Source organism: Passer domesticus, chromosome 7 (assembly GCF_036417665.1).
Source record: "Passer domesticus isolate bPasDom1 chromosome 7, bPasDom1.hap1, whole genome shotgun sequence".
Lineage (NCBI taxonomy): Eukaryota > Metazoa > Chordata > Aves > Passeriformes > Passeridae > Passer > Passer domesticus.
The window spans coordinates 34860190-34884957 of NC_087480.1; the positions used below are offsets into that span (position 1 = coordinate 34860190).

The following is a 24768-nucleotide window of genomic DNA, read 5'->3' on the forward strand; positions in this document are numbered from 1 at the left end:
TTTTGACCAAGCTTTTTTCCCCTAGGAGACCGTGGGGTGACTGGCCTCTGCACACTCAAGGTACTCAATGAAGTTTATGGATGGATCCCTTCCAACTCGAGATACTCCATGGTTTGGTGGAGAGAGACTGCTTACAAGGGCATTTAGTGACAGGACAAGGGGGAATGGCTTAAAACTGATAGAGTGTAGGTTTAGATTAGATACAAGGAAGAAATTCCTCCCTGTGAGAGTGGTGAGGCCCTGGCACAGGTTGCCAAGAGAAGCTGTGGCTGCCCCCTCCCTGTAAGTGTCCAAGGCCAGGCTGGACAGGGCTTAGAGCAACCTGAGATCATGGAAAATGTCCCTGCCTGTGGCAGAGGGGTTGGAACTCAATGATCTTTAAGGTCCCTTCCAATTCAGGCTATTCCAAGATCCTACAACTCTATCTCAGACTGCAGCACAGTCTGGAGATCACTGGGACAGGGCAGGAGCTGCAAACAGCCTTACAGCTCTGTGGAGACTGAGAACCTCACCCTGGCAAGATATTAAGGTAAATTAGCAGAGATATTGCTCATGGTTAAAGCACATCCAGTGCTTCCCCTCGCACCAGGGGACAGCAGTCAGACTAATGAGGCTTGGGACTAAAGGTACCTCTGTGAGGGATGGCTGAGTGCTGGAAGGCACAAAGGAAGAAGCTGGCATAGCAGCAAGCCAGCAAATCAAATAACAGAGGTGAGCTCACAGAGGTTAATTCACTGTGTGTATACCTGCATGCACATCCTCAGAGCATGATGCTGTGTCTCACCTTTGCTGTGTTCCAGATAAAGTTAATTGTTTTAATTGGCATTGAAATGATTCTATGAAGAAAACCAGCCAACCAAACCCTCTTCTGCCCAAAGCTCTCAGAGAAGTGCTAGCAAGAAGAAGGTGTCAGGGGAACCAGCTTGATTAAAGCCAATTTAAAAGGGTGCACAGGGTGGGGAAGAGCATGTGAAACAGTCATTTGGGAAGAAACTCATGAGTCACCCAGCAAGTCTGAAAACTGCTCTTTCAGAGCTCCCACCTATAACTGGAATACTGAAGCAGCACACATATAGACAATGAATTTACCAGACTTATCTTACAGGAAAATAAAGAGCTCGGTCTCAAACAAAGAGTTTAAGAGCACAAACAGAAAAAACCCCACCCATGAACATAATTTTATAGGCAGTAACTTTTCCAAAGGTGAACCCTTTCAGTGTTGGCACTATCCCAATTTGGGCTGAGGAGCATCCATGCAGCCTTGCCTTAGAGCACTGGACCTCTAACCAACCTGTTTCACTAGATTAAGGAATAAACAAGCAAGACATCCAAGGGTTTCCATACATGCCAAAGTTTGTAAGCAGCTCTCTATAGGAAGGTTAACAAGTCAACTGGTACAGGAAGCAGAATATGCTTCTGCAAACTCATTCTCAAAAACTATCTGCAGTCAACAGCTGATCAGGTCTGCTCTATAAATCACAGTGGCATAAGCACCCCTCTTTCCTGAGGGTTAGTGACACCTGTATGCACTTCACAGCTACTGCTCAGCCACAGCATTTAAACAAACAATTACTTATTTCAACCAGCTTTGACACTTACCAATAGTTTGAGCAGCCAAAAACGGGACTTGTAATATAAGGTTTTGGTAGGGTTGATGAGAAAAAGCAACATGAAGCCGTACAAGATGAGTGGGTTCACCTGCATGGGGATGTAGGTGAATTGACCATATATACATGCCAGCAGGCTCAGGCACCACAAAACACCCAGGAAACCAGCAATCTGCAGGGGAAAAAAACAACAAACAGACACCTAATGAAAACACAGCCCTGAAACCTGCAATGTGTTCTCATTAGAAGAAAAGGGAGAGCAGTGCTCAATCCTGTAATCTAATCAGACTTCAGCAACTTCCTCTTCTAATTGTATTAGGAGTCCTTGCCAGGAACTGGTGCAGGATTTATCCTGCTGATCCTCAGCATGGCTCAGCCACTCTAAAATCCCTCCTGTTCACCTCAAAGAGATGTTGATGGGACAAGTTGCTGCGGGGGTTGAGCTCGAAGATGAGGACGTGGTTGACTCCAGCCTGCCTCCAGCCATAGGTGTTGATACCCAGGAGAAAGAGGAATTCTATCAGGAGAAAGCCACCTCGATAGATTCTCACCAGTGGCCACACATTTGGTCCATCTATAAAAGCCACACCTGGCAGAGACAAAAAAAAAAAGAGAAAGGATTTTAGGGATAAAAGAGGTCGTGTCACAAAGCAAGGCTTTATCCTCATCTCAGATGTTTGGCTGTACCCTGAGAAAACAGGGTACACGTGTACACAACTGCATGTTCCAGCAAGTGGAGGACATTTTGCCTGGCCTGCCAGAGGATTTAGGAGTATTCTGGGGAAAATTCCCTTTCCAGCTGCTGTAATCGAGTCATTAGCAGCGTCCCTGCCTCACACTGCAGGCACTAGGGACAGCACCAGCATAAATCTGACTAGAGGCACTTAAATATTCTGCTTTAATAGAGATGAAATCCCAACAGACAGATACACAAACACTTCAGCTCCCCACAAAACCAAGAGGAACCATTTACAGCATTTAAAACAATGCTAAACCCGCCTAATCACCGGACTCAGTACAATGGTAATGCAATACATATTCATGGCCAGCATTACAACACCCAGCCCCACCCTAACAGAAATCCCAGCACAAGGCAGCAGGGCTGGAAAGCCTGTTGCTTCCTTTGTTCAGTTTTCAGGGGTTTGGAAACAAATATGCTTCATTTCAAACAATGAACAGCCGTATACAGCAGCAGCTTTCTGCAGCATAAACCTCTTTGCAAAGGACTGGTCACTAGGCACAGGCTTGATAAGAAAAGCATAAATAAAATACAGTTATTAAGTCCTCCGTTTTAGTTTCATTGAGTTTCTCACCCAGGTGCTTTCTCAGAGGGGTAAAACAAAGAACCTGCACTTTACAGAACTGAGGCTAAGAATTTATTCCCACTGGGCTGCCTAAATTACAGCCCCAAGTTTTTCAAACTTTTTCTCAAAAAGAGAAAGCAAATCCATAGGGAATTTCATGTGTTCAGCATCTACACTTTATACTACATAACTTACAGAGAAAAAGCCATGCCATGCATTAAAAAATGACTCCAGAATTGCTGCTTTAGATTTAAAACTTTAGACTCTTGGATTCAGGTAAAACAGAGTCAACTTTTGGACAGAAGTTACACACCTTTCAAAAAAGCTGAAAGAAATTACTTGTCTTAAATGTGAAATTAAGTCTTAAATGTGGAATTGCAAAGAAAGATTTTCAAATTTTTACCTGAAAACCAAAGGAAATTACAAAATGGGTAAGGTTGGAAGAAACCACAATGGGTCACTTGGTCAAAACTCCAAACAGGGCAGAGTAGCCCCAAAAACACTGACTAAGTAAAGTGAAAATATCCCTGGTGACAAGTCTAATGGCAGCCTAATTCTCAAACAAGAGCAGGACCACAGTAAGGGCTTGAGATTTTGCATGAAACCTTGCAGGTTTCTGGTTAACAAAACAAATGCAAATTTCTGTGAAATTCCAACCTCACTTACACTCTAGCTTGGCACCTAGGGAAGCCCGTACAGAAACAGCGAAGCCTCAGAATTTGTCCTCTTTAGGGTGACACCCTCCTGGGATCCACTTGTAGCTTTGCAGCCTTTCACAGACCCCAAGTGCTGAAGAACTCATCTCTGTAAAATGCTGCTGCTGTACTTTTCAAATCAGGCAGTACAGCACTGGGTTACTGGCAGAAGCCACGTTCTGATGCTGTTTCACAAATTCTCCACACAGAACACTAAAATCCTATCTCAGCTGATCAAATCACACAAACAATTTGGCAAAAGCAGCTGAGAGGTTAACAAAGTATGGGCCAATTAAAAACACCCACTTTGCATTTGGAATCCAGGTTTTTGCCCAATATCTGCAGTCATGTTCAGCTATCAGATCATGCCTGCTGATACAACACACCTATTACCCACACTGGGTTAGTAACACCTGCTCTAGAGATCTAATCATTTTTAGGAATTCCTTCTCACAAACTGCCTCACTTTTTCATTCTTAGCACCGAGAGGGAAAGCAAACACAACCAGCTTCAATCATTTTGCATCTCACACAGAGATCAAACGTTTAAGTAACAGAAATTATGAATAAAGAACAATTTCTACACATTAAACAGTGCCTTCATGCAGATGGGTCAGCTTCATGCCTCTACCACGGGAAGACCAAATGGGAAGCTCTGCAAACAGCTCCTCAAACAGAGGCATTTGATCCCAAGAGAGGGCTGGATCCAATTACAGAAACATCCGATTAAAAATTCTTTTAAGTCATAAAAACACAGACATGGGCTTTCCCTAATGCAAGAGCTCCTAAGTTGATTTGTTAAGCCTTTTCCTTTGTACTGCTTAAGCAAGTTACAACACTCCAGAAATCACACACACAATTAGTAAAGCCGCTTGTGATTAAGCCCTGTGTCTGGATCTGCAGTACTACTCTAATGAGGGGCCAAACTCAGAAGGCACAAACCAGAATAAAGCCAGGGCCTGAGAGATGCACCCATTAACTGTAGCTTTTAAACATTCTTGCCAACTACTGCCAATAAGAAAAAGTCAATTAATTCCATTAGCAGACTCGAGGCATTGAAATTCTAGGATTTTCCAAATGAGTTCCTGATTTCCATCCCGAGTGGCATCTGGCCACATGGCTCTGTGTCTGGTGGTCTTTTCTTTAGGGAGTCAACACCATGCAAAGCTCAAGTTCTACAAGCACCTGTCTCAAGGTGGGCATGGGCTGTGCATTCCCAGAACAATAACTAAAATCTGTTTTTACACATAGATGTTGCAGAATATCCCTCAGAATATCCCTCCAAAAATAAGGAGGACACCAGAAGAAAAGGATTTTTGTCTTCAACACTGACATATACAACATGAGAAAAACCACAACCTACTGCTGAGCAGAACTAGTAGTTCACACCAATGTGCTATAGCTCTGATTTAACCCGGAACATCCAGGTCCAGGCTCTCCCTAAGTGAGGAGAATACACCCAAACCCAGGCATGGCAGGACACCTACCTGAAAGTATGACAGTGACGTTCAGTGCAATGAACAACCCGCAGAACAATCCAACCCTGAATGTAGTCCAGGCTGGTACAGGCTGTCAACAAAGCCACAGCAGAATTAAGGTGAGGTAAACAGGTTATCAACAAAGTCAGATTAGTTTGCAGAGCCAACTTAAAATCACAAACACAAGCTCCTGACCCTTGATTGCACTCTCACTTTTGAAGTGAGGTTTTTTTAAACTGAAAATGCTGTGTAATATTCTTGCCATGTTGAAACAGAGCTTGGGAGTCTCAGTGGCCCCTGAAAAATATTCCAGACCACACAAACACTAAGCATATTGCTTATATTAGTACAAATTTCCTTTTAGCATTTATCTCCTCCCTTCATTACCTTGTCTGCATGCATTAGGAGCAGTAACCTATTTCCAAACCTTCCGGAACTAAAGCAGATTATCTGGCCCTGCCCCACGCACACTCACATCAATTATTTCCACTGTTTCCTTCAGATGTTGAATCTGATTTGGCACCTTGACAAGTTGGAGGAGCAGCCTCTCTCCACAACCCTCATGTCTCACCTGAGCTGCTCCTAAGGGTGGAACACGCAGACGTTTCATTGCCTTCTGTCTGTCTCCATCTTCCAACTCGTTGGTCACCACTTCCTGAGGAGACAAAGACCCACAACCACTGAAGGTCGTCTGGATGATAAGCACGTGGTCAAACCAAACCAAAAGGTTGGCTTCCACGTTAGAGGTGAGCCCTGGCCCAGTATTCTTTTAATAGAAAGATGTGAAAAGCTCAGCATGCTGCATCAAGCTCCTTCATGGCAGAAGTTAAGGCTGCACTAGGCTTTGCCAAGGGAAAAACTCCCAGCTGAAGAGAACATACCCATACTGATGTAAGCAGTGCCACAAGTCAGTGGCATTTCAAAATCAATTATCACCCATCTTGGTGGTAAATACAAGCTACAGAGAGGGCAAAACACTATGGGAATTACAGTGTCATAGAACAGTTTGGGTTGGAAGGGACCTAAAGATCTTGTTCCAACCCTCTGCCATGGGCAGGAGCGCTTTCCACTAGAACAAGTTTGCTCAGAGCTCCATCCAACCCGTGCTTGAACACTTCCAGAAACCAGCAGTGACCAAGACCCCGTTTTTGGGGGATTTTTGGCAGTGCCCAGGCCAGCCTCTTCACCTCTGTTTCGGAGATAAGCTGGTTGATCTTCTTGCAGGTGTAGAAGGGAGCCACCTCCACCTCGGCCACCCTCCATTCCGCCCCCCGCGTCGTCTCCAGGTTCTTGTCATGCTTCTTCAGGATCTTGCGGAAGCCGGTGAAGTTCAGGTTCTACAGGCAAGGGGAAGAACATGCTGGCTTTTAAACCCCAGCCATATCTTAAACCCCAGCCATCTCCCAGGAAAAAGAAATGGTTCTCTCCCCAGTGCTAGCGAGAAAGGAATCGTTAATAAGAATCAAAATGATTGTGTTTATTGTCAGGAAGTTTCTGAGTTCTTACTTTATTATAAGGAATATATAATCCTAGAAAATAAAATAAAAAATGTGGCATAAAAAGGGAGCTACCTGAAGTTATTTATTTCCTGAAAAGCCAGATCACTTCCACCTTCCTGCTTTATGCAAGAAGTGACCTGATGCTGCCTTGAAGACAAATAACCCTTAAGGGGTTTTCCCTCCTGAAAAATCTGAGCTACTGACTTCTTTAAACTTGACACTGGTTTCAAATCAAGTCCTCCAGTTAAATTCATTATAGAAGGGAAATCTTTGTATGAAAGTTGTCAGTGCTGCAGATTAAATCCAGACAAGTGCATCCCCACAGCAACATGTTTTTTCCAGAGTGTGTTGCACAATGACTGCAAAACCAGCTTAGGCTTGCAGATGTGGGAGATGTAATTCTCCAGTCTGTAGAGACAAGCACACAATGCTTAAAACAAGAAGCAACTGTTGATTTCCAAGTTACAGATGATCCCTGATTCAACACAGTACCTAAGACAGGCAGAGCTCATCACACAGCAGCAGTTTCTGTGGCATGATGTATTTGCAACCCTGCATTTCACTGTGCAGGAAGTGCTGCCTAAAAAACTCAATGTTCATTCAAGCAACAGCAGAAACACAGAGACTGTGGCAAGACTCACTTCTGAAAAAAGTTTAGAAAGCAGCTTGGAAAGAAAACCAGAGAAAACAGCAAAATCTAACGCCCTGGGGAGAGGCACCAACTACTCAGTGAAATTATTTTCAATGTAATTATGCTTAGAGTGATTTAATGCCAGACCCTCCCATCTAGGTGGGAAATGAGGCTGGGGAGACAGGAGCAGGAAGCCAAAGCATTAATGACCTGCCTCATTGCAGACAAGAGACTTTAATTATTTTCTATTGGAAAAGCCATCATTGCACCCCAAGGAGAGCAGAAATTTCACATGAAAAACTGCAACAAAAGGATGATTTTGGCCAGGGACCTTTTTGTGACCTGAAATAACATCCCTTCATCTGCCATGGGTACAAACCCAGCCTAAATCTGGGATGCCCTGGCTGGTTGGGATATGTTTATACCAGACACCCTAAAACCTCTCCAGTGGCATTTCATCCTCTGGCAGCAAAAATTCTGCAACCTCCAAGTGCATGATAAAAGCATTGCTGGTCACAGTGATGTTTCTGACAAGGAGCACACAGTGATGGGACTGTGGAACAGAACAAACATCATTTATGCAGTCTGATATTTTGCTATTCTTGCTGCTTTTATTTGGCAGGGGGCCTTCTCCAAGCCTGACCTCCATTTCTGCTGCATTTTGTGAAAACAAAAAACCCAAGGAAAAAGAAAAAAAAAAAAAAACCAAAAAAAAAAAAAAAAAAAAAAAACAAAAAAAATCCCAAAACAACCAAACACCCTCCACAAACAACAAACAGTGCAACCTAGGCAATAATATAATGCAACATCAAGTAGAATCAAACAGGGGACTCAAAAAATCTTTGCTCATATATATCAGGAAATGCACAAGCAATTTAATAAAACTGCTTCAGCCTCTATTATTCACCCAATAAATGCACTATATTATATACAGAATAAGTGACTAAATCTTATATGCTTAATTTCTCAGCATTTGTTTGTCCTAAAAAACAGCATTTCAAATAGATATATTTTTTATCTACATACACACTCTAGAATTGTACATTGATGGTAACAGTAATTTTATCAGAAGTTTAATCACTGATAAGTTAAACATGCAAAAGCCGCTCTGGAGACTGCTTATAGCTTCATTTGATGTTTGGTTTGTGTACCTCAGGAATGAATGCATTTGTTCACCCCTAAGAGACTGAGAAATTTGCTTCAGGTGGATTTTCCTTCCTCTGTAACCCAACTCAAGGCATCAGCATTTCATCAAAGCCAGTTTGATATTTATAATGCTGCTGTTGATTTCATTTTTTTATCTCCTACATGAAGGGCTCATCATCATCCCACCAGGTTATTGTTTTTTCTTCTCTCCAAAACTGCAAGAGCTTGAATATTCCTCATTGTTATACTCTAAGCTCAAGAGTGATTAACAACAGTGGTACTCTGGGATTTAGTTTTATGTCTGTTTTCATGTTTGTATTCCTTGTCCTCAACTCCAATACCAATTTGAAGGAATTTTTCTCATTCTCTCTCTGGAGTTATGTGGTAGAAAGCAGCTCTGCTGCCTCTGCAAAGTGTGAAAGCTATCAAAACCAGATGGGGTTTAGATCAATATTTAGTAGACTTACAGTGGGTCTGGACTCATGGAAGCAAAAAGCAAAAATACTGGTGTGCAACCTGCCTTTCTTCAGTGAGGAACAGTAGGAAAAGATTTCCCAAGGGAATGATCAATGTTAGCCCCCATTTAAATTCTTCATCAAGCTTCAGAATTGATTTTTTTTAATTAAAAGTATAGCTGTCTTCTGTTAAAAAATAAATGTAAGGGAAGAAATCACAGCAGGCAACGCTGCTTCACTCTATTCCTAAAAAGATAGAGATACTCCACCTTTCCCAGGAATTTTCACTAGGAACTACCACTAATAGTTAAAATATTTTATTAAGAAACTCAGAGTTTCCAGACACATGCTCAAAGATAACATCACTGTAGGAGAGGTACAAATACTCAGAATTTTGGGAGACTAAGTTCTGTCCATACAGCAGAGTGGTATTCAATTTATTCTGACTGTGAATTTTGTTTAGTAAAATTCTGCAGTAAAGATCTGTCAAAGATCTAAATAAACCTGTAGTCAATTTAAGCTCCAACATTCTTAATTAACAAGCTAGAGCCTCTCATAGTAAAACACTCAAAAACATTTCAGAGCATTTAACTCCAGAAGAGGTAGCCAAGCCAAAAATATATTAACAGTTTCAGATTTTTATTTCAAGATTTTTGGAACAAGATCAGCATCTTCAACCAAGCCAAAAATCCAAGTACAACTAAAGATTGGTTTGTTTTCATACCTCAAGGCAAATGAGCCTGTATCCTGCAGAAATCAAAATATATATTTTTTTAAATTGATGTTTTAGCAAGAAATTCTGATACAGCAAGGTCACAGCCACTACCATGGTAACGCCAAGAAGAAACAGTACATTGGGATTTCAAGTTTCAGGACAAATATAAGATAAAAGAGCTTCTTCCCCAACCTGCCCTGCATAGAACAACACACTACAGAAGGAAGAGGTCCTGCCTGGACAAAGGTGCTGGGGTCAGCCAGCCCAGAAAAGGAAGAGGAAAAAGTCCTTCTGCAGGTCAGCTCAGCACTTCTAGCTCAGTTAAAGCAACCAGGCGTACACTGCTACCTGCCTTTTCTTCAGGAGTGTTTAGGGCCCCCCCAAAAAGGAAAAAATGAATTAAAAGCTGAGTGAGGGAACTTAAGGTGATGCCTTGTGAAGGCTGAGCTAGAACAGAGCCTGGACAGAGCTAAAGAATAAAGCAGGGATTTATTAAAAGGCCTCAGTGGATCCACCTTGGGCAGCACAAGAGCCCAGCCAGGGCTGCACCCAAGGTGAACCAAAATGGCCACAAAAAATGGACAACTGGTCACGGGGTCTCTCACTTTTATAAGTTCTGGTCCAATTAACTCCATTGTTGTTAACTGTCCAATTCCAGCTTTAGCCCATGCAGTCCCATCTTTCTTGTTTTTCTCTCTTCAGCCCACGTTGTTTGTGCTCTTGGGCCTGAGATTTGGATCATTTGTCCTTGGTCCCCAGCTGGAGAAGGAATTGTTTTGTCTCCCTGCTCTGTGCAGAGAGCTCACCATCCCTTTACATGAAGCCCAGACCCACACACTAAGACAGCAGAGAATCTGAAAAACAGCAAAGCTCAAACCTGAGGTATTGAAGGACACACAAAGCACAGAGACATTTACACACAGCACTCCACAGAAACACCGCCCGTGTGGGTACCTGATAGTTCTGCAGCAGGATGAGGCTGAGGTAGAGCTCGCTGAAGGCCAGTTTCAGGTCTCGGATGTTCCTGTGCTGGACCCGCTCCTCGTGGGACAGGTGGAAGACGGGCTTTCGGCGCCGCGGCAGCGTGGAGGCCCCGCTGGCCTCCTTCTGCGCGTCCAAGGTGGATTGCAGCTCGGTGCGGAGCGTGGTGAACCTGCGCTGCGCTTCCGCGAGCTTCTCTGTGGGCAGGGACAGGGAAACGTCACCCGGGAGGGTCACACACGGCCCAGCCAGCCCTAAAAACAGCCCTAAAACCAAGTGACGTGCCTGGGGGTGCAGTGTGCTGTACAGCACGGCCTGCCCCCACTGCTCGGTCAACTCAAGCACTCTTTTCACAGGATGGAATCACAGACTGCCTTGGGTTAAAGGCCATCTCATTTCAAGCCCCCTCCCACGTGTTCCTTGTCCAACCCGGCCTTGAACACCTCCAGGGATTGGGCAGCCACAGCTTCTCTGGGCAAACCTCAGAGGTCTCAGCACCCTCACAGAGAATAAGTTCTTAATGTCTAATTCAAACCTGCCCTCTGTCTCTGTGAAGCCATTCCCCCTCGTCCTGGCACTCCAAGCCTTTGTCCCAAGTCCCTCTCCAGCTCTCTTGGACCCTTTGTGCACAGGAAGGGGCTCTAAGGGATCCCTGGAGCCTCCTCTTCCCCAGCTGAACAGCCCCAGCTCTCCCAGCCTGTCTCTGAGCAGAGGAGCTCCAGTCCTCTGGACCCACCCAAATGGGGCCATGTCCTTTTGTGCTGTGAGCCCCAGACCTGCAGGCAGAACTCCAGATGTGGTCTCACAGGGGCAGAGAAGAAGAGCAAGCTTTCCTCATTAAACCTATGTAAATCTCACAAGTTCTCAAGAAAAAAAATAAATTTATAGGGTCAAAATCAAGGGGCTGTTGCTTCAGCACAGACTAAAGCAGCATTAGCCAGAACTGAGAGCTCTCAGCTTCCATCCCAGCTTTGATTTCTAGAGGATGCTCAGTCCAGCACCACACAAATACCTGTTAGGGATGGAAGAGGCCCAGCCTGTACCTGGGGACTGCAAACCAGCACAAGGACAGTGGGGCAGACATCCCCACACTGGCTGGACCCTAAATTAATTCTGCTTAATTTAGGGTCTCATCCAAATACCAAAGCACTGACCACACATCTACTCTGAGCACAACAGAAAAGCTGCTCCTCTTTCCCACATAAATCAAGTGCAGCAGGAGCATTAGAGAAAAATCCTGTAAGACAATATTATGAAACATGACAGTGAGTAAGCAAAGCGTTTTTCAGATCTGTGCACCCACTACTGACTACGTGTTTACTATCTTTTCATGTGACAGTAGGGAAATCAAAGAAGACAAACCCCACACTTCAAATGTGACACTGAATTTTGTTGCTCAGAGAGCAGCACGGCCCCTCTGCCAAGCTCCCAGCGACAGACAAACACAGCTCTGCTTTGATCAGGAGTTACAACACTGCTGGCTGCTGTACATGATCTGCTGCAATAATTTATCCCTCTTTTCCTCACTTTAGAAGCATTGCCTCGTTATTTACTGGTTAAAGAGGCCATCAGCCTGCACTTAAATGCCATTTTGATGTGTTTTCAGAACGAGTCTCTCTCTTACATCTCAAGCATGAAGAAGGTGTGGTGCTCCTTTAAACATGCTGCTTTATGTCCTCTCAGAAAACAATATTTTTGGCTAAATAATAACCTTTTAAACCTCAAACCAGCATAGTTAAGACTGTCATCATCCTCTTTGTTCTGTACAACTGGTTCCTTACAGGCCTTTTTTCCCCTGCTGAGCTTCAGTCACAGCTTTGGCATCTCTGTTGATAAGCAGGGTCACAGAGCACGGGTGCTGGTGTTGGTCAGGAAGATGCTGACCAGGTTCACAGTGCTGGAGCCACCTCCACACAGCAGGACACCCAGCACTGCACAAGAGACCACAAACCTCTACTGCACAAAGCTCTGCCCCAACAGCCTCCTGGATGTCAGTATAATTCTCTTCATTAGTATCTTACATAACTCAGTGATGATTCTCAATTGTTCCCCATTCAGATTTGCTCTGATTTACTCTTCCTTTTCCTTTGTCTAACTCAATTGTGCTTAACTGTAAGAGCAAAACTACTCTATAAATAATTTTACAGTGCATAAGGTATTTGCCAGAAGGAGAATGCCTTTCCAAACAGAAAATGGGGATCAATATAGGAAATCAAGTACAGAGGAGCCTGAAACTCTAAACTTCTTGCTTATAAACTTTAATAAAGGAAGAAGATTTAAAATGCAGGAAAGGGCAACTTGTCTCTGTCAACTTCCACAGCTGCAAGGACTCCAGCAAACAGAGGCAATGCAGCCCACAGTGAGAATTGTCTGCCCACAACCTACAACCACATTATATTCACCACAACAAGATCAGACTGCCAAAACAATAATCCCTCCCCACTTTGGGAACTCCCTCGGGAAGAAGGAACAGATATCTGTTCAAATCAAAAGCCTTCATATAAATAAAGCTCAGAAGTTCACTCTCTATATTGAAAACATTTATTAAACCATCTGTGATACACTGAAATTTCCTTTAAATCAAATCAGTAGATATGGAAGAGCTTAAATTAATATTTTCAATTGAAAGCACTATTGTCCCTATGTCCAGAAAAATCCTAACATACATCAGCCTAATAACACCATATTTAAAGAAAATACAATGCCTTGAAATATTTATGACTGTAGCTATCCATAAAAAATGCCCCTCCTGAGAAAGCCATCCTGTCACCACCTTCTCTCTCCTGCACTGACTCTAGTTATCCCATCCACAAATCATTTCATCTTATTAAAGTATGATTTTTTTACCATCGAGACTCAATGCAGAAGCAAAACAAAACAAAACAAAGTGTGCTGCAGTTCTGAAAACCTCCTAGGGAATCGCCCAGGGAAACAGCAAAGCAGAAAAGAAATTAATTTCTCAGTTTGCAATGTACTCCAAAATTACTGAAGTGTCATATACCACTATCACTAATTTAGCACTGTCTATCACTAATTTAACATTCTGAAAAGTGACTTTAAAAAATATGTTGCTCAAGAGAACTAAAAAAAAAGCTTAGAAACTGGAACCACTCTTGTGTTGCAGCATTTTGCATGACCTGATGCCCACAGAGCCCTCAGCTCAAGTGTAATTTCATGGCCAAGACTAACAAGAAATCCAAAACCAATAGTGGCAGACTTCAACAAAAGTGCTTGCCATAAAGCAGCAGCTTGGCCCAAAAAATGCTGCTAAAATCCTGACTAAAAGAGCCTCAAGAGTTATCACCTCAACCACGCAGCTCCAAGCTGGTTTTTGACTTCATTTTCCAAGTTTAAATGGAAGTTCACACATAAGGATGATGGAAAAAAGACTGTTGCACTAAAGAACCAGGAAAATTTCCCCCCAGATTCCAATTTACATGGGCATGGGAGTGATCAAAGCCTGTTCCACCAGACAGGAGGTGATCAACAGCCTGAACCCCCTGCCAGATACACATTTTAGTTTTAGCATTCCTTCCCTTCCCTACTTGTACATTTTATGTTCAATATTTTGCTTCCCAATTTAAAGCCAGGATTTCCTACAAATTAAAATTCCTAAATTAACCATGGAAATGTTGCTGGCTACTGTTTAGCCAAGTCCTGATGATTGTGATTTAAAATATAACAAACCTGTCATCTAGAAAATTCCAAACATAAACCAAAACTGGCCACAGATAAATCTTTAGCAATTGACTAGTGTTTTGGTTTAGGGTAAATCTGGGAGAGAACCTCTGAAGGGGTTTTTTCAAAAGTACATTTAATCAGGTTTTTTCTTAATTGGTTCAGGAAAAATATTTCTTTGGAGAAAAGACTTAGAAAGTCTTTTTTTGTGGGTTGTAGCTTGGCTTATTTAGTCTCTTATCAGTCTCTTCAGTGCTGTAAATGTGGCTCAGGCCAGCTTTGTAATTTTGTAAATGGTTGTGTAGGGTTTTATACAGTTGTTTTCTACTTTTATTTTATTTCTATTAGTAAAATAATTCTAATAAATTAGAACTATTAGTAAAAGGAGTGTAGGCATTTCCTAGGCATTCCTCTGCTGGAACCACCTGAAAATTTTACTGCAATTCTTCTTTTAGTTGGGGATGGATCTCCTTGAGCACAGTCAAAAAAATTGCAAATTGTTTATCAAATCTGATTTAGGTAATGGCAGTTTTCCTTTCCACTGAGCTGGGATGAGGGGCTGAGGAATTAAAGGAATGTTTGAGAGGAGCACACAAGGAAGGGCAAAGCAAAGCTTTTGCAGCAGCCACTCCAGCTCGGAGTGCTCCATGGAGGAATTGGGCCACCCCAAGAGCATGAGGTCATTTGTGCTGTGGGTGATGCTCACTGAAAAGCTTCAGCCTAGGGAAAGATGATGAGGAAATGAAGCAGAGATCAACAGAAAATTGGATTTTCTTGAAAAATGAACAATATTTACTGTCGTAAAGACAGGGGTGTAATAAGCTGAGTAATAAACCTATAATAAATAGGATGTGCCAGGTCATAATCCAAGCCAACACATGCCTGGAGTTACAATAGGGTCCAACATGACAAATTTCTGACAGGATCAAGGGTAGGAACCACTGATGGAACATTTCTTGCTGCAGCTCAATGCTAACAACCCTAATAACAGGGTTTCCATTCTATGAAAGTCACGTGCTCTTCTGCAAATAAAAGACTTATTTTAATCTTATCACAGGAGATTTTCAAATTACATGTATTCTCTCCTGGAACTTTCTGAAATGACAGCTAGCTGAGGAAAAAAGCCAACCCTACTCTATGTTATTAATGCCATTTTAAACAATGCTGGAATGGGTGTGTGTATGTGGGTGCACGTGTGGCAGCAGGTCCTCATTAGGGGAAATTATAAATCTGTATTGTGCATCTAAATTGACAGAACTTCCTGCACAGAGTCTAGCTCGCAGTGCACAGGATCTGATATGGCTCAGAAAGGAAGTTTCTGAGCATAAAACCCTCAGAAGATCTGGGATAGAAGCACAAGATGTTCCAGGGAAACAACACAGAGCAGTGCTCTGAGTTAGGTACGTATGAACTGTGTGCAGAAAAATGCCTACAAAGTGTAAAACCCAGCTGACCTAATAAAAAAAAATATCAATTTTACCTAAAAAACTGCCTCTTGTCCTGACACCCACACTGCTGCAGGGAGCTGGGAGAGCAGCACAGCCAGCCCCAAGGAGATTTACTTCCCTAGATGGAAGCTGAAGAGAGGGGAGCTGCAGTGCTCAGCCCCTGCATCCATCATGCTTTCAGCTCTCCTCAAGTACACAGCCCAGATCCTGGCTGGCAGTAAAAGAGCCAGCAATAAAGTCATCACCCAATGGTTATGAAAATATTTTTGCACAATTCAGCTGTGCCTTTGTTATCAGATTAAAATCAGAACTAAAAAAGGCTACCATATTGTGGTGCAAATCCTGTTTATAGCACCAAGTTAATAAATCAACATTAAGAGGAAGCCAATGCACTGCTGTATCTACATTTAAATGCTTTTCTAGTTGAAACCCCATTTTAAACCTCACCAAAAGAGGCTGAAAATCATCTGAAGTGTAATGGCAGGAGGAGCCAGAGCACACCAACCCTTTTGTAGCAATTTTACAGGGTGAATTTCCAATTAACCCATTCTGAAGTTGTTTTCAAAACAGAGGGTAGGAAGGCAACTTTTTCAGAGGAAACAACAAAAGCCAGCACTTGGTATACAACACCTAGAAATCCCCACTCTTACCATGACAACATTTTTACTCAAAATACACAGCCCATGGCAATTGCTGCTGGGTTTTGTACTCCAGAAAGCTGCAGGGATTTCAGTGAGAGCTCAGTGTTTCAAAACTTGTTGGACCCATCAAGATCAAGGTACCACACACAGGCAAGCCCATGAGAGCTCTTCCTGCAGAAGCTCAGGAAACACCAGCTAGGAGGCTCAGCACACCTAAATCATGGCCAGGAGATTGTAAAAAAAAAAAATATTGAAAGACTGTGCCCTTTAGTTTGAAGAGCATCTCCATAAAGTTCAGCAGGACACCATGAAATGAAATCACCTGCCATTCATTCTCCCTCCAGCCAGGCTTAGCCAGGTTAATACCAGGGTTGAGCTCCAGATCTGTGATTAAACCAGAGCAGTTTTCCACACAAACCCACCCTCTAATTACCTGATGGTAGACCTGCATCACCACTGTGCTTATCCTCAAAGTTTGGGACCTTCAGGCCCTTTTTCTGTGGTTGAATTTTCCACAAATACACACAAAATAAGCACCTTACCTGAATAGAAAATGTTGATTTTGGCAAGTTCTTTCTCACAGGTTTGGAAGAATTTCTCTTCAAACGTGGCAAAACATCTTTTCACCGTGTCCTCATCTGTGTCTGCAAAACAAAACAGAAAAACAAAGAAGTTGTAACAGAAGGACATAGGGACAATTTTACAAGTGGCTGCCATGGAAATAGTTCTTCAGAGCAAATCCATCTTTGTCATGCAGAGGAAGAAGAACAACCAAGTCCAAAGGGCTGGAGGGAACACATATTTGCTTGTAAAAGGAATTGCACCAAGACAGAGAAGGACGTGCTCATAACAGCACCCCGACCAAAGTTCCCCAAAGTTTGATCCTTCAAACCTCACAACCCCAGACCTCACAACTCCACTTTTCCTTCAAAGACCAAATCTGACCCTAAATGTTCACTCCAGCTTGGCAAACATTTGTGTTCAGAAGGAAAACACCAAGTTTTTAACTGAAGCCTCCACCTGATCTTCCAGGAGGACTCGCTGGCTTCAGCCACCATTCCCACCTTCTCACCAGGCTAATCCTTCAAACACAAACATAGCACCATACACAAATCCATAGAGAAATCCATACAGAAAACTGTATGGAAGCTTCCCTCCTGGAAAATAAAAGCTTTTCTCACAAGCAAAGTTGAAAGGAAATGGCCTAAATTATGGTGACTGTGATCAGATCCACCACTCTCCTTCACCCCACTGCTCTGGAACAGTTTTAATTATTCTTCAAGAACTACATACAATTCCATAATTAAAGTCAAAACTTGAAATTAAAGCAGCTATTCAGTCACCTTGTTGTTATAAAAAATATAGAGCAGAATCTCAAAGACAGAATGCGTTTTCTAGTAATTAAGAAATTAGTTTAATGAGTAAAAAAAAAATCAAGACAGGCTATAATTACTAATTTCAGTACTGTCAAAAACCGAATGTTCCTAATGCTGAAGCAAAGCAGACTCTTCATACCCTCCCATAGTTACAGCCCCTGAATCTTCATGCACTCTCACAGATTGCAAGGGTTAGTGTTAATAAAAACAGGAAAATTAAGACTTTATTATGGTCTCAACAACACTGAGAAGCAGACCACAGAACCACAGAATTGCTTCAGGTTGGATTAAGATGAGTGAATCCAATCATTGGCAAGCCCACCACTAAACCATGTCTCCAAGTGACACATCCACACGTTTTTGGAACACTTCCAGGGATGCTGATTCTACCAGATTCAAACAGATGTTGAAATAAATGTTATTAAATTGAGAAGACAAATGACTACACTGAAATTTCATTCACTATCACATACACATATTGGACTGTCATAACCAAGAAACTCTTTCTTTTAACATTAATTTCTACGTAAAACCAACCTCAAGAGAATATTTAAATACAAAATTCCAACATTTAGATTTTTCTGGTTTGGCTCTGATAATAAGCCTACACAAATGTCAGCACCATTTTTAAGGGATGGCATGGAAAGAGCAAAGAGCACAACACAAAACTGCAGTGCAGGGGCAACTTTGGAAGAAGTCTGTTTTCTTTTGGAGTCTGATGCTGCTTTACAGAGTAAACAGAGAGAAAATAACCAGTTCTGCCTGGTGTTTGTAACTCCACCACCCAAGGGCTTGTAGGGAAGGATTCTCTAGCCTGTTCCAAACTCCAGGCTTTGGCTCCCAGGGTTATTTTCTTATCCAGTCATTATACTTGCAGCTCTGTGGCTACTCCCTGAGGATGAGGATTCCCTCCCTGGAGCACACAAACCCTGGGATGAGAGAGCTTGGGCTCCTCTTTGCTGCAGGAGAACTGCTGGAGTGTCACTCCAGCCCTGCTGCAGGGCTCTGGACCAAGGATGAGCAATCCCAGAGGGCTCCCACGTGGATCCCTCCTCGTGGGCAGCCTGAGCACCACAGGCACAGAAAATCAGAAAATAACTCTGCTTCAGGGCTGCTGAGTCCTACCAGCAGAGTCCCAGCAGCTGCAACACCCCAGCCCTCCCAGTAAGGCTGATCTGAACTTGCCTCCAGGACTTCCAAATTTCTGACCTGAGAGCAAAGCACAAACAGGGGAGGGGGTGAAGCAGCAGAAGTTATTATGCAATACTAAAAATGCAGAGATTTTATTCACTAGATGCCTGAAACTTTGCAAGTAATAGGAATTAGGAGGTACCAAAGCAGAGGTGACTCTTAAGGATGGACCTGAAAGGCAAATTGTCCAGCAGAAAGAATTTATCCATGTCTGGCAGAAAAGTTTATCTGACATGGGGGAACCATCATCTCCTGCACTTAAAAAATAAGTCATAAAGAAATAAAAGCACACAGGCTTACTGCTTTCCTCCTGTGAAAACACCACATCTCTTCTGCCTTGGCTTGTTTTTATGTTTCAGTACACTCACAAAATAATAGTAAGACCAAGCAAATTTTTAAACTTCTGGCACTACCAAAGGATTAAAAAAAATAAAAAAGAAAATCTCTTTAAGCATGGAATATATTTTTTGTCCATAAAGTCAAGTATGAATGTTTCTGTACAAACAAAACAGCACCTTCTAAGAGACCAACAAGTTCAGTAAAGCAACACAGAGGTGAACTAACATAATCAATGCCAAATAACACAATTAATGTCTTGTTTTGCAAATTATTCACTAGTTCAAGAAATTACAAATAAGTGTGTTGAACAGTTTGACCATAATCTAAAGTTTAGAAGAGGAAAATGGACTCTGAACACAAACCAACTCCTACTGGAAGCCCTTCCAAAACCCTTGGGATTGGGAATTCAGGTCTCTATCTCAACCTCAAAACACTGCTGACTCAGAGAAAAGCAAGTTCGACATAAACTGTTCAAATTCCTTCTCCAAATGTCAAATGCTGCCTTATAAAAGACATTTTGCTGACCAGGGTAGATGCCAGACTCAAATAAATAAATAAATTACAAAATCAGGAATCTCTGTGAAGAAAAGGCTCCCCTTTGGTCCTGGTCCCACTGCAGTTCAGTCATTGAGCTGCAATAAAAGACAAGTGCTGCCAAGGCTACTGCCTTTATTTATTTATTTATTCCCCCCCAAGGCTAGGACAGGACAAGGCTGTTTTGCCATGAGAAAATCACAGTGCCAGACCCCTGGCCTTGGCTTCAGGAGCTCCATGACAACAGGGGATGTTTCTAAAAGGCATCCAGCTCTAGCTGCCAAGGAGGGCTGGCCTAACCTTCCTTTTGTTCCTTTTCTACAGCCTTCATTCTCCATTTACCCTCAGCTCCAAGCAGACTGTCTGATCAATACTGCACCTTCCAGACCTCATCCTCCTATGGATTCCCTGTCCTGAATTAGAAAAAAAAAAAAAAACACAGGAAGCCTGCAAACCTCTTGCTTTTACTTGCAAAGCCCAAAGCAGCAGCAATCTGGATATACTCCCCCCTGCCACATTTTCAGGTTTGCAGAGAGCTCAGATGTTGGCACACCTAAAACAGAACCCGAAGTTGAAAAATTAACATCCAAATTACATCCCTAAGTTGTCCCAAGCACTCATTTCTCAGTGCTCCTCTCAACTTTTCATTTAATTTCTCATTTTTTGCACCTGTAGGATATAAACAATGATCAGCACCCCAGGCAGCTCTGCTCACTCACTCCCTTGCAAGAACACACCAGTAAAATTTTTATTTTAGAAAAGAGCAATGCCCTTTAAAATAATCATTTTAATAAGTCCTCTACTCTTTATCATGCTGAATTTTAAAGAGCATTTAATTAAAAGAGATTAATTAGCTTTGTTATGAGATGAGCACAGGTGTGGTTCTCTGAATCACCTTCTGTTTGCCACAAAACAGCTCTATCTGAGTAATATTATTTCAACACTTTAGCTACAGAGGAGGAATTTGATTTATGAGGAGGGATCTGAAATCTAGTCAGTGAAATAAAAATAAAAATCAAGCTCAACATTGGCATTAAACACATCAAATAATACTGAACAGGTGATCACAAGTTTAACATCAGCACCACTTTGAATACACTAATTTTTAAATTTTTTCCATATCCTGTACCCAGCACTCAACCAGGACTACAGCAACAGATCTGTGTTATGAAAAATTAACAATATTTAAAGGGTAATTTTCTTCTTTCTATAAAGACAGTAACTGCTTGTACTTCTAGGGCCAGTGGCACACCAGGGGAAAAAAAAAAGAAGAAAAAGCCACTTTTATTGCTACTGAGAATGCTAAAAAGTGGATCACTATAATGAAAACATGTATCTGTCTCCAAAATCCCATCAGCTTTGTCTGTCTACTCAACCATCACAATTCTCTCATACCCTTGACAGATCTGCAGCACCAAAGTTCTCATTTCTCCAACCTTTTTACACAGCACAGTGAAACTCTGCATGTAAAAAGAAATCAGATTGTGAAGTTCCTTAGTGCAAAGACTGAGATTATTATCTTTACACTGCTGGTGTTTATTGGGGTATTTTTCCAAAGGAAAAGTTTTTCCACAAGGCACTCCCTTTCTCACTTGGGTCAGCTGCAAATTGGATTATTTACTGAAACTTTCAGTAAATTAATTATTCACCATGAACTTTTATGTCCCATCTTGGGACAAAGAAAAGTTTGTTTGCACAGACTTTTACATGCTTTAAGTACAGCTAAAGAAATGTCTTCCTAGGATTTATTCTTGCTTGTAGGAAGAAGAAGGAAGCCAAATAAATAAAGGAACAAAAAAAATTCTGCTTGCAAAGAAAGGAACATTTGTGTTCATGTAATTCCACCCTAACATCTGAGCTGTGAGCTGCACATGTAATGGTGTGCATCTCTTCTGGAATTTATTCCATCCACCAAAAGTGGACCTAGAATTAAAATACTGTCAAACCATCAGGGAAGAATCTTCTTGAGCTAGCTGATATTAAAAATAATGTCAAGAAAATTCAAAGCAGGCTATACCTGCTTTTGTGAGCCAGCACAGAGGAGCTGGTCAGCTCTCCACTGAACAAATCCTTTAGCCCAAATTAGATCTGGTTATTAAATTATTGCCTTAAACCTAGCAATAAAAAAATGACCACTCAGGTAGCAAACGAGGCTGGCATTGCCAGGGTTGATTGCTGGGCAGGGGAAGGAGGGGACCAGAACTGCTGCCAGTCACCAACACAAGTTCTCTCAGGTTTTGCTTCACCATTTTGTTGTTTTCACCAACTAACCTAGAGTGGAAAAAACCTATTCCAAAATACCTTTAGAAATTACAATTTTCAGATTGATAAAAATCCTGCTGCCTTAGTTTTTAGACTCTATCACTGAAATCTTACAAGGAAACCAGCCAGATTCTTACAGCTGGTTTGTTTAGCTGGAAAGAAAAAGCAAGATCCACACCATGCCTACAAGCTAGACATCCAAGCAAGTGTCCACTATGAATTATTTCTAGTAGTGACTCTGTAAACACAGATTCCAAAGCAATGACAGCGTCCTGCCATGAACTTCAGGTGCAGAAAAACCAGGCCACAAAGGAGCCAAATGTGAGAAGACAATCCCAAGTGCCAGGTTTTGCAGTTTCCAGGTGCTTTTCTTTAAACAAGCATCCAGCACTCACAACCAGTCCTTCTGAAGCAAGGAAGGCAGTGCCAGGCTTTGTCAGCTATTCCAGGAGTCACTAATGCCTCACTTCTGTACCATTCAGAGATTCACTGCTCCCAGGAGAATCAGAAAACTGAGGCTATGTGGTAGAGCTCAGATTTGAAGGGCAGCTAGGCAGAAACTTGTGATAGAAAAAAAATAAATTAAAGAAAAGCAGCATAAATGTCCAGCAGTATTTCAAAACCTACCATAAAAATACTGCTAATAAAGGATGACAGACCTGGATGCCAGGAGACATCACACAGGGACAGCACTCAATACCTGCTTTCCCTGGCTAACAACCACCCTGACATCTCTCTCTTTTCAAGGAAAAAAGTGAAGATTTATGTGTGTTTTTGCAGAAGCCTCCCAATAAGCTAGACCAGAAACCCTGCCACACACCCCAGGGTGAAGGAAAGACAGTCAACAGGAACTGAGAGTCGGATTTCACACTGACCTTTACTCCAGGACAAAGAAAGGAGAACACCAGGCTTGAGTTACGGGGCTGGTACATCCTGGAGCCTGCCCAGGCCACGTCTGCCGGGTGCTGCCAAGCTGCCAGAGATCCCACAGCTTTGTGGGATCACCAGGATCACCCTGGGACATTCCCAGCTTGCATAACACACCTGCACCTTCCTCCAGCTGCTCACCTGCTGCCTCCAGCTCTGCTGTGCATTAAAGCAAGCCAAGAGAGCAGCAATTGTGGTAAAACCCCGTACCACAGCTTGCACACCAGAGGTGAAGGAAAGCAGAGATATTCCAGCCTCTTATGGGTGAGATCTGAACCCTGCACCTCTGGCTGATGCTACTTGAGACAACAGCTCAGCACTGCCATCCATCCCTGCTGACTGAGGATTTTAGATTTTCCGTGCTGCCAGGCACTGACCCCCAGGAGAACACTGCATTTGACCTGAGGCTGTGGAGAAAGTTTCCAGACTGGAATGACAGAACTGGGATTGTGGGTGTGGGGTTTGAAGAGAACTGTGTAATATTACATGGTGGAAAACTTAGTTTAAGGTTTCAGATTATAGTAATATATACAGCAAGAAGTTTTAGGGTAGAAACTAGTCCTTCTTCTTCACCTTCTTCTTCATGAGTTCAAGTAGTATTGTATAATTAAATAAAAAAGTATACATTGCAAGTCACTAGTAGTTAGATATTAAGTTAAAAATAAAAATAATTTAAGTATAATTTCTCAATTAGTTTATCCTTAAAAAACCTTGTAGAAAGACAAATACGTCTCCATTTTTAGCTTATTAGAATGAAATACTATAAAACTCATGACCTGTGGGACTGTAAAAAAGAATTAATAAACATCTAAGTCCAAACAAAAAATACTATCTCACACATTTAATCTCAACCTTAACCAAAACAAACAAACAAACAAAAAAACAAAACAACAAAACAAAACAAAAAACCCTCAACATTTAGTGGTGCCCTATATGAGGAGGACACCTATGAGAGTTGGGACCTCCCTGAAGAAACAGAGTTATAGAAGCAACTAGAAGCTAGAAAAATCCCCAGGGAAGAAAGAAGAAAAAAAAAAAAAACAAGAAGAAAGAAAAAAATCCATTACATTCTCTCTTAATCAACCTTTAATCTGAGCAATGCTGCATCCAAGGTGATATTTTTTCCCTTTTTATGAATGACAGGGCCACCAAATGAAAAACTGAGCAGTAGTTGCTCATGCTTTTAAGATCCACTGAATCTACCTCAAACAAACAGCACAGCTGTGTTTTATAAAGCTACAAACCTGTCTGGAAAACCTTCCTTCTGCTAAAACACATGGATGGAAAGAAGGACACTTCCCTAAGTTGCCCAGTTTGTTCCTTAAACCAAGAAGATAAATACAAAAGAAAAGCACACAGCAGCATGGAAAACCAAGACCAGAATTGCTGATATCACATCAGGGGCTCAGAGTCCAAACTGAAGTTTTTCTGTTCAGTCACCTTCCCACCTCTCCCTTCAGCCTGGCAAAGCTCAGTGCAGTCAGCAAACCCTCTGTTGACTGTCAGGACAAATCCCTCAACAATTAAACAAATATAAATGTAGGCTCCAGGAAAGGCAAGGCAAAATCACCCCAAGCTGTGGAGTTCTGGGCCAGCCCCCAAAGCAGGGATGGAACTCTGGGGACTTGCATGGGGAGAAGACCTTGGGGACTGGAAGTGCAGCAGAGCAAGTGGAAATCAAAGTAAACTCAGAGCTGAATGCAGCAGAGATCCATCACCCTAAAATCCACAAATATTCTTTCTCTGCTCCATCTCCTGAATGAAGGTGGAAGGTGGCATGGAAAGAGATAAAGGAAACTTGCTAACTTTCTTTAATGTGCATTCTTATTTATCAAGAAAGATTAGTTTGATATTGTGAATAT

The 24768-nt window shown here is 42.2% G+C and overlaps 1 protein-coding gene across 2 annotated transcripts in view; it reads right to left on the minus strand.

The window, feature by feature from the left end:
• Positions 1-24768, minus strand: part of XPR1 (xenotropic and polytropic retrovirus receptor 1) — a 110004-nt gene that overhangs the window by 22434 nt on the left and 62802 nt on the right. For both annotated transcript variants that reach the window (XM_064427641.1, XM_064427640.1), the window contains exons 3-9: positions 16820-16921; positions 10484-10707; positions 6271-6420; positions 5655-5738; positions 5093-5174; positions 2009-2196; positions 1600-1779 (exon numbers count right to left, since the gene is read on the minus strand). In XM_064427641.1, coding sequence (XP_064283711.1) covers positions 1600-1779; positions 2009-2196; positions 5093-5174; positions 5655-5738; positions 6271-6420; positions 10484-10707; positions 16820-16921 — 1010 coding nt within the window. The remainder of the gene's footprint in view (positions 1-1599; positions 1780-2008; positions 2197-5092; positions 5175-5654; positions 5739-6270; positions 6421-10483; positions 10708-16819; positions 16922-24768) is intronic.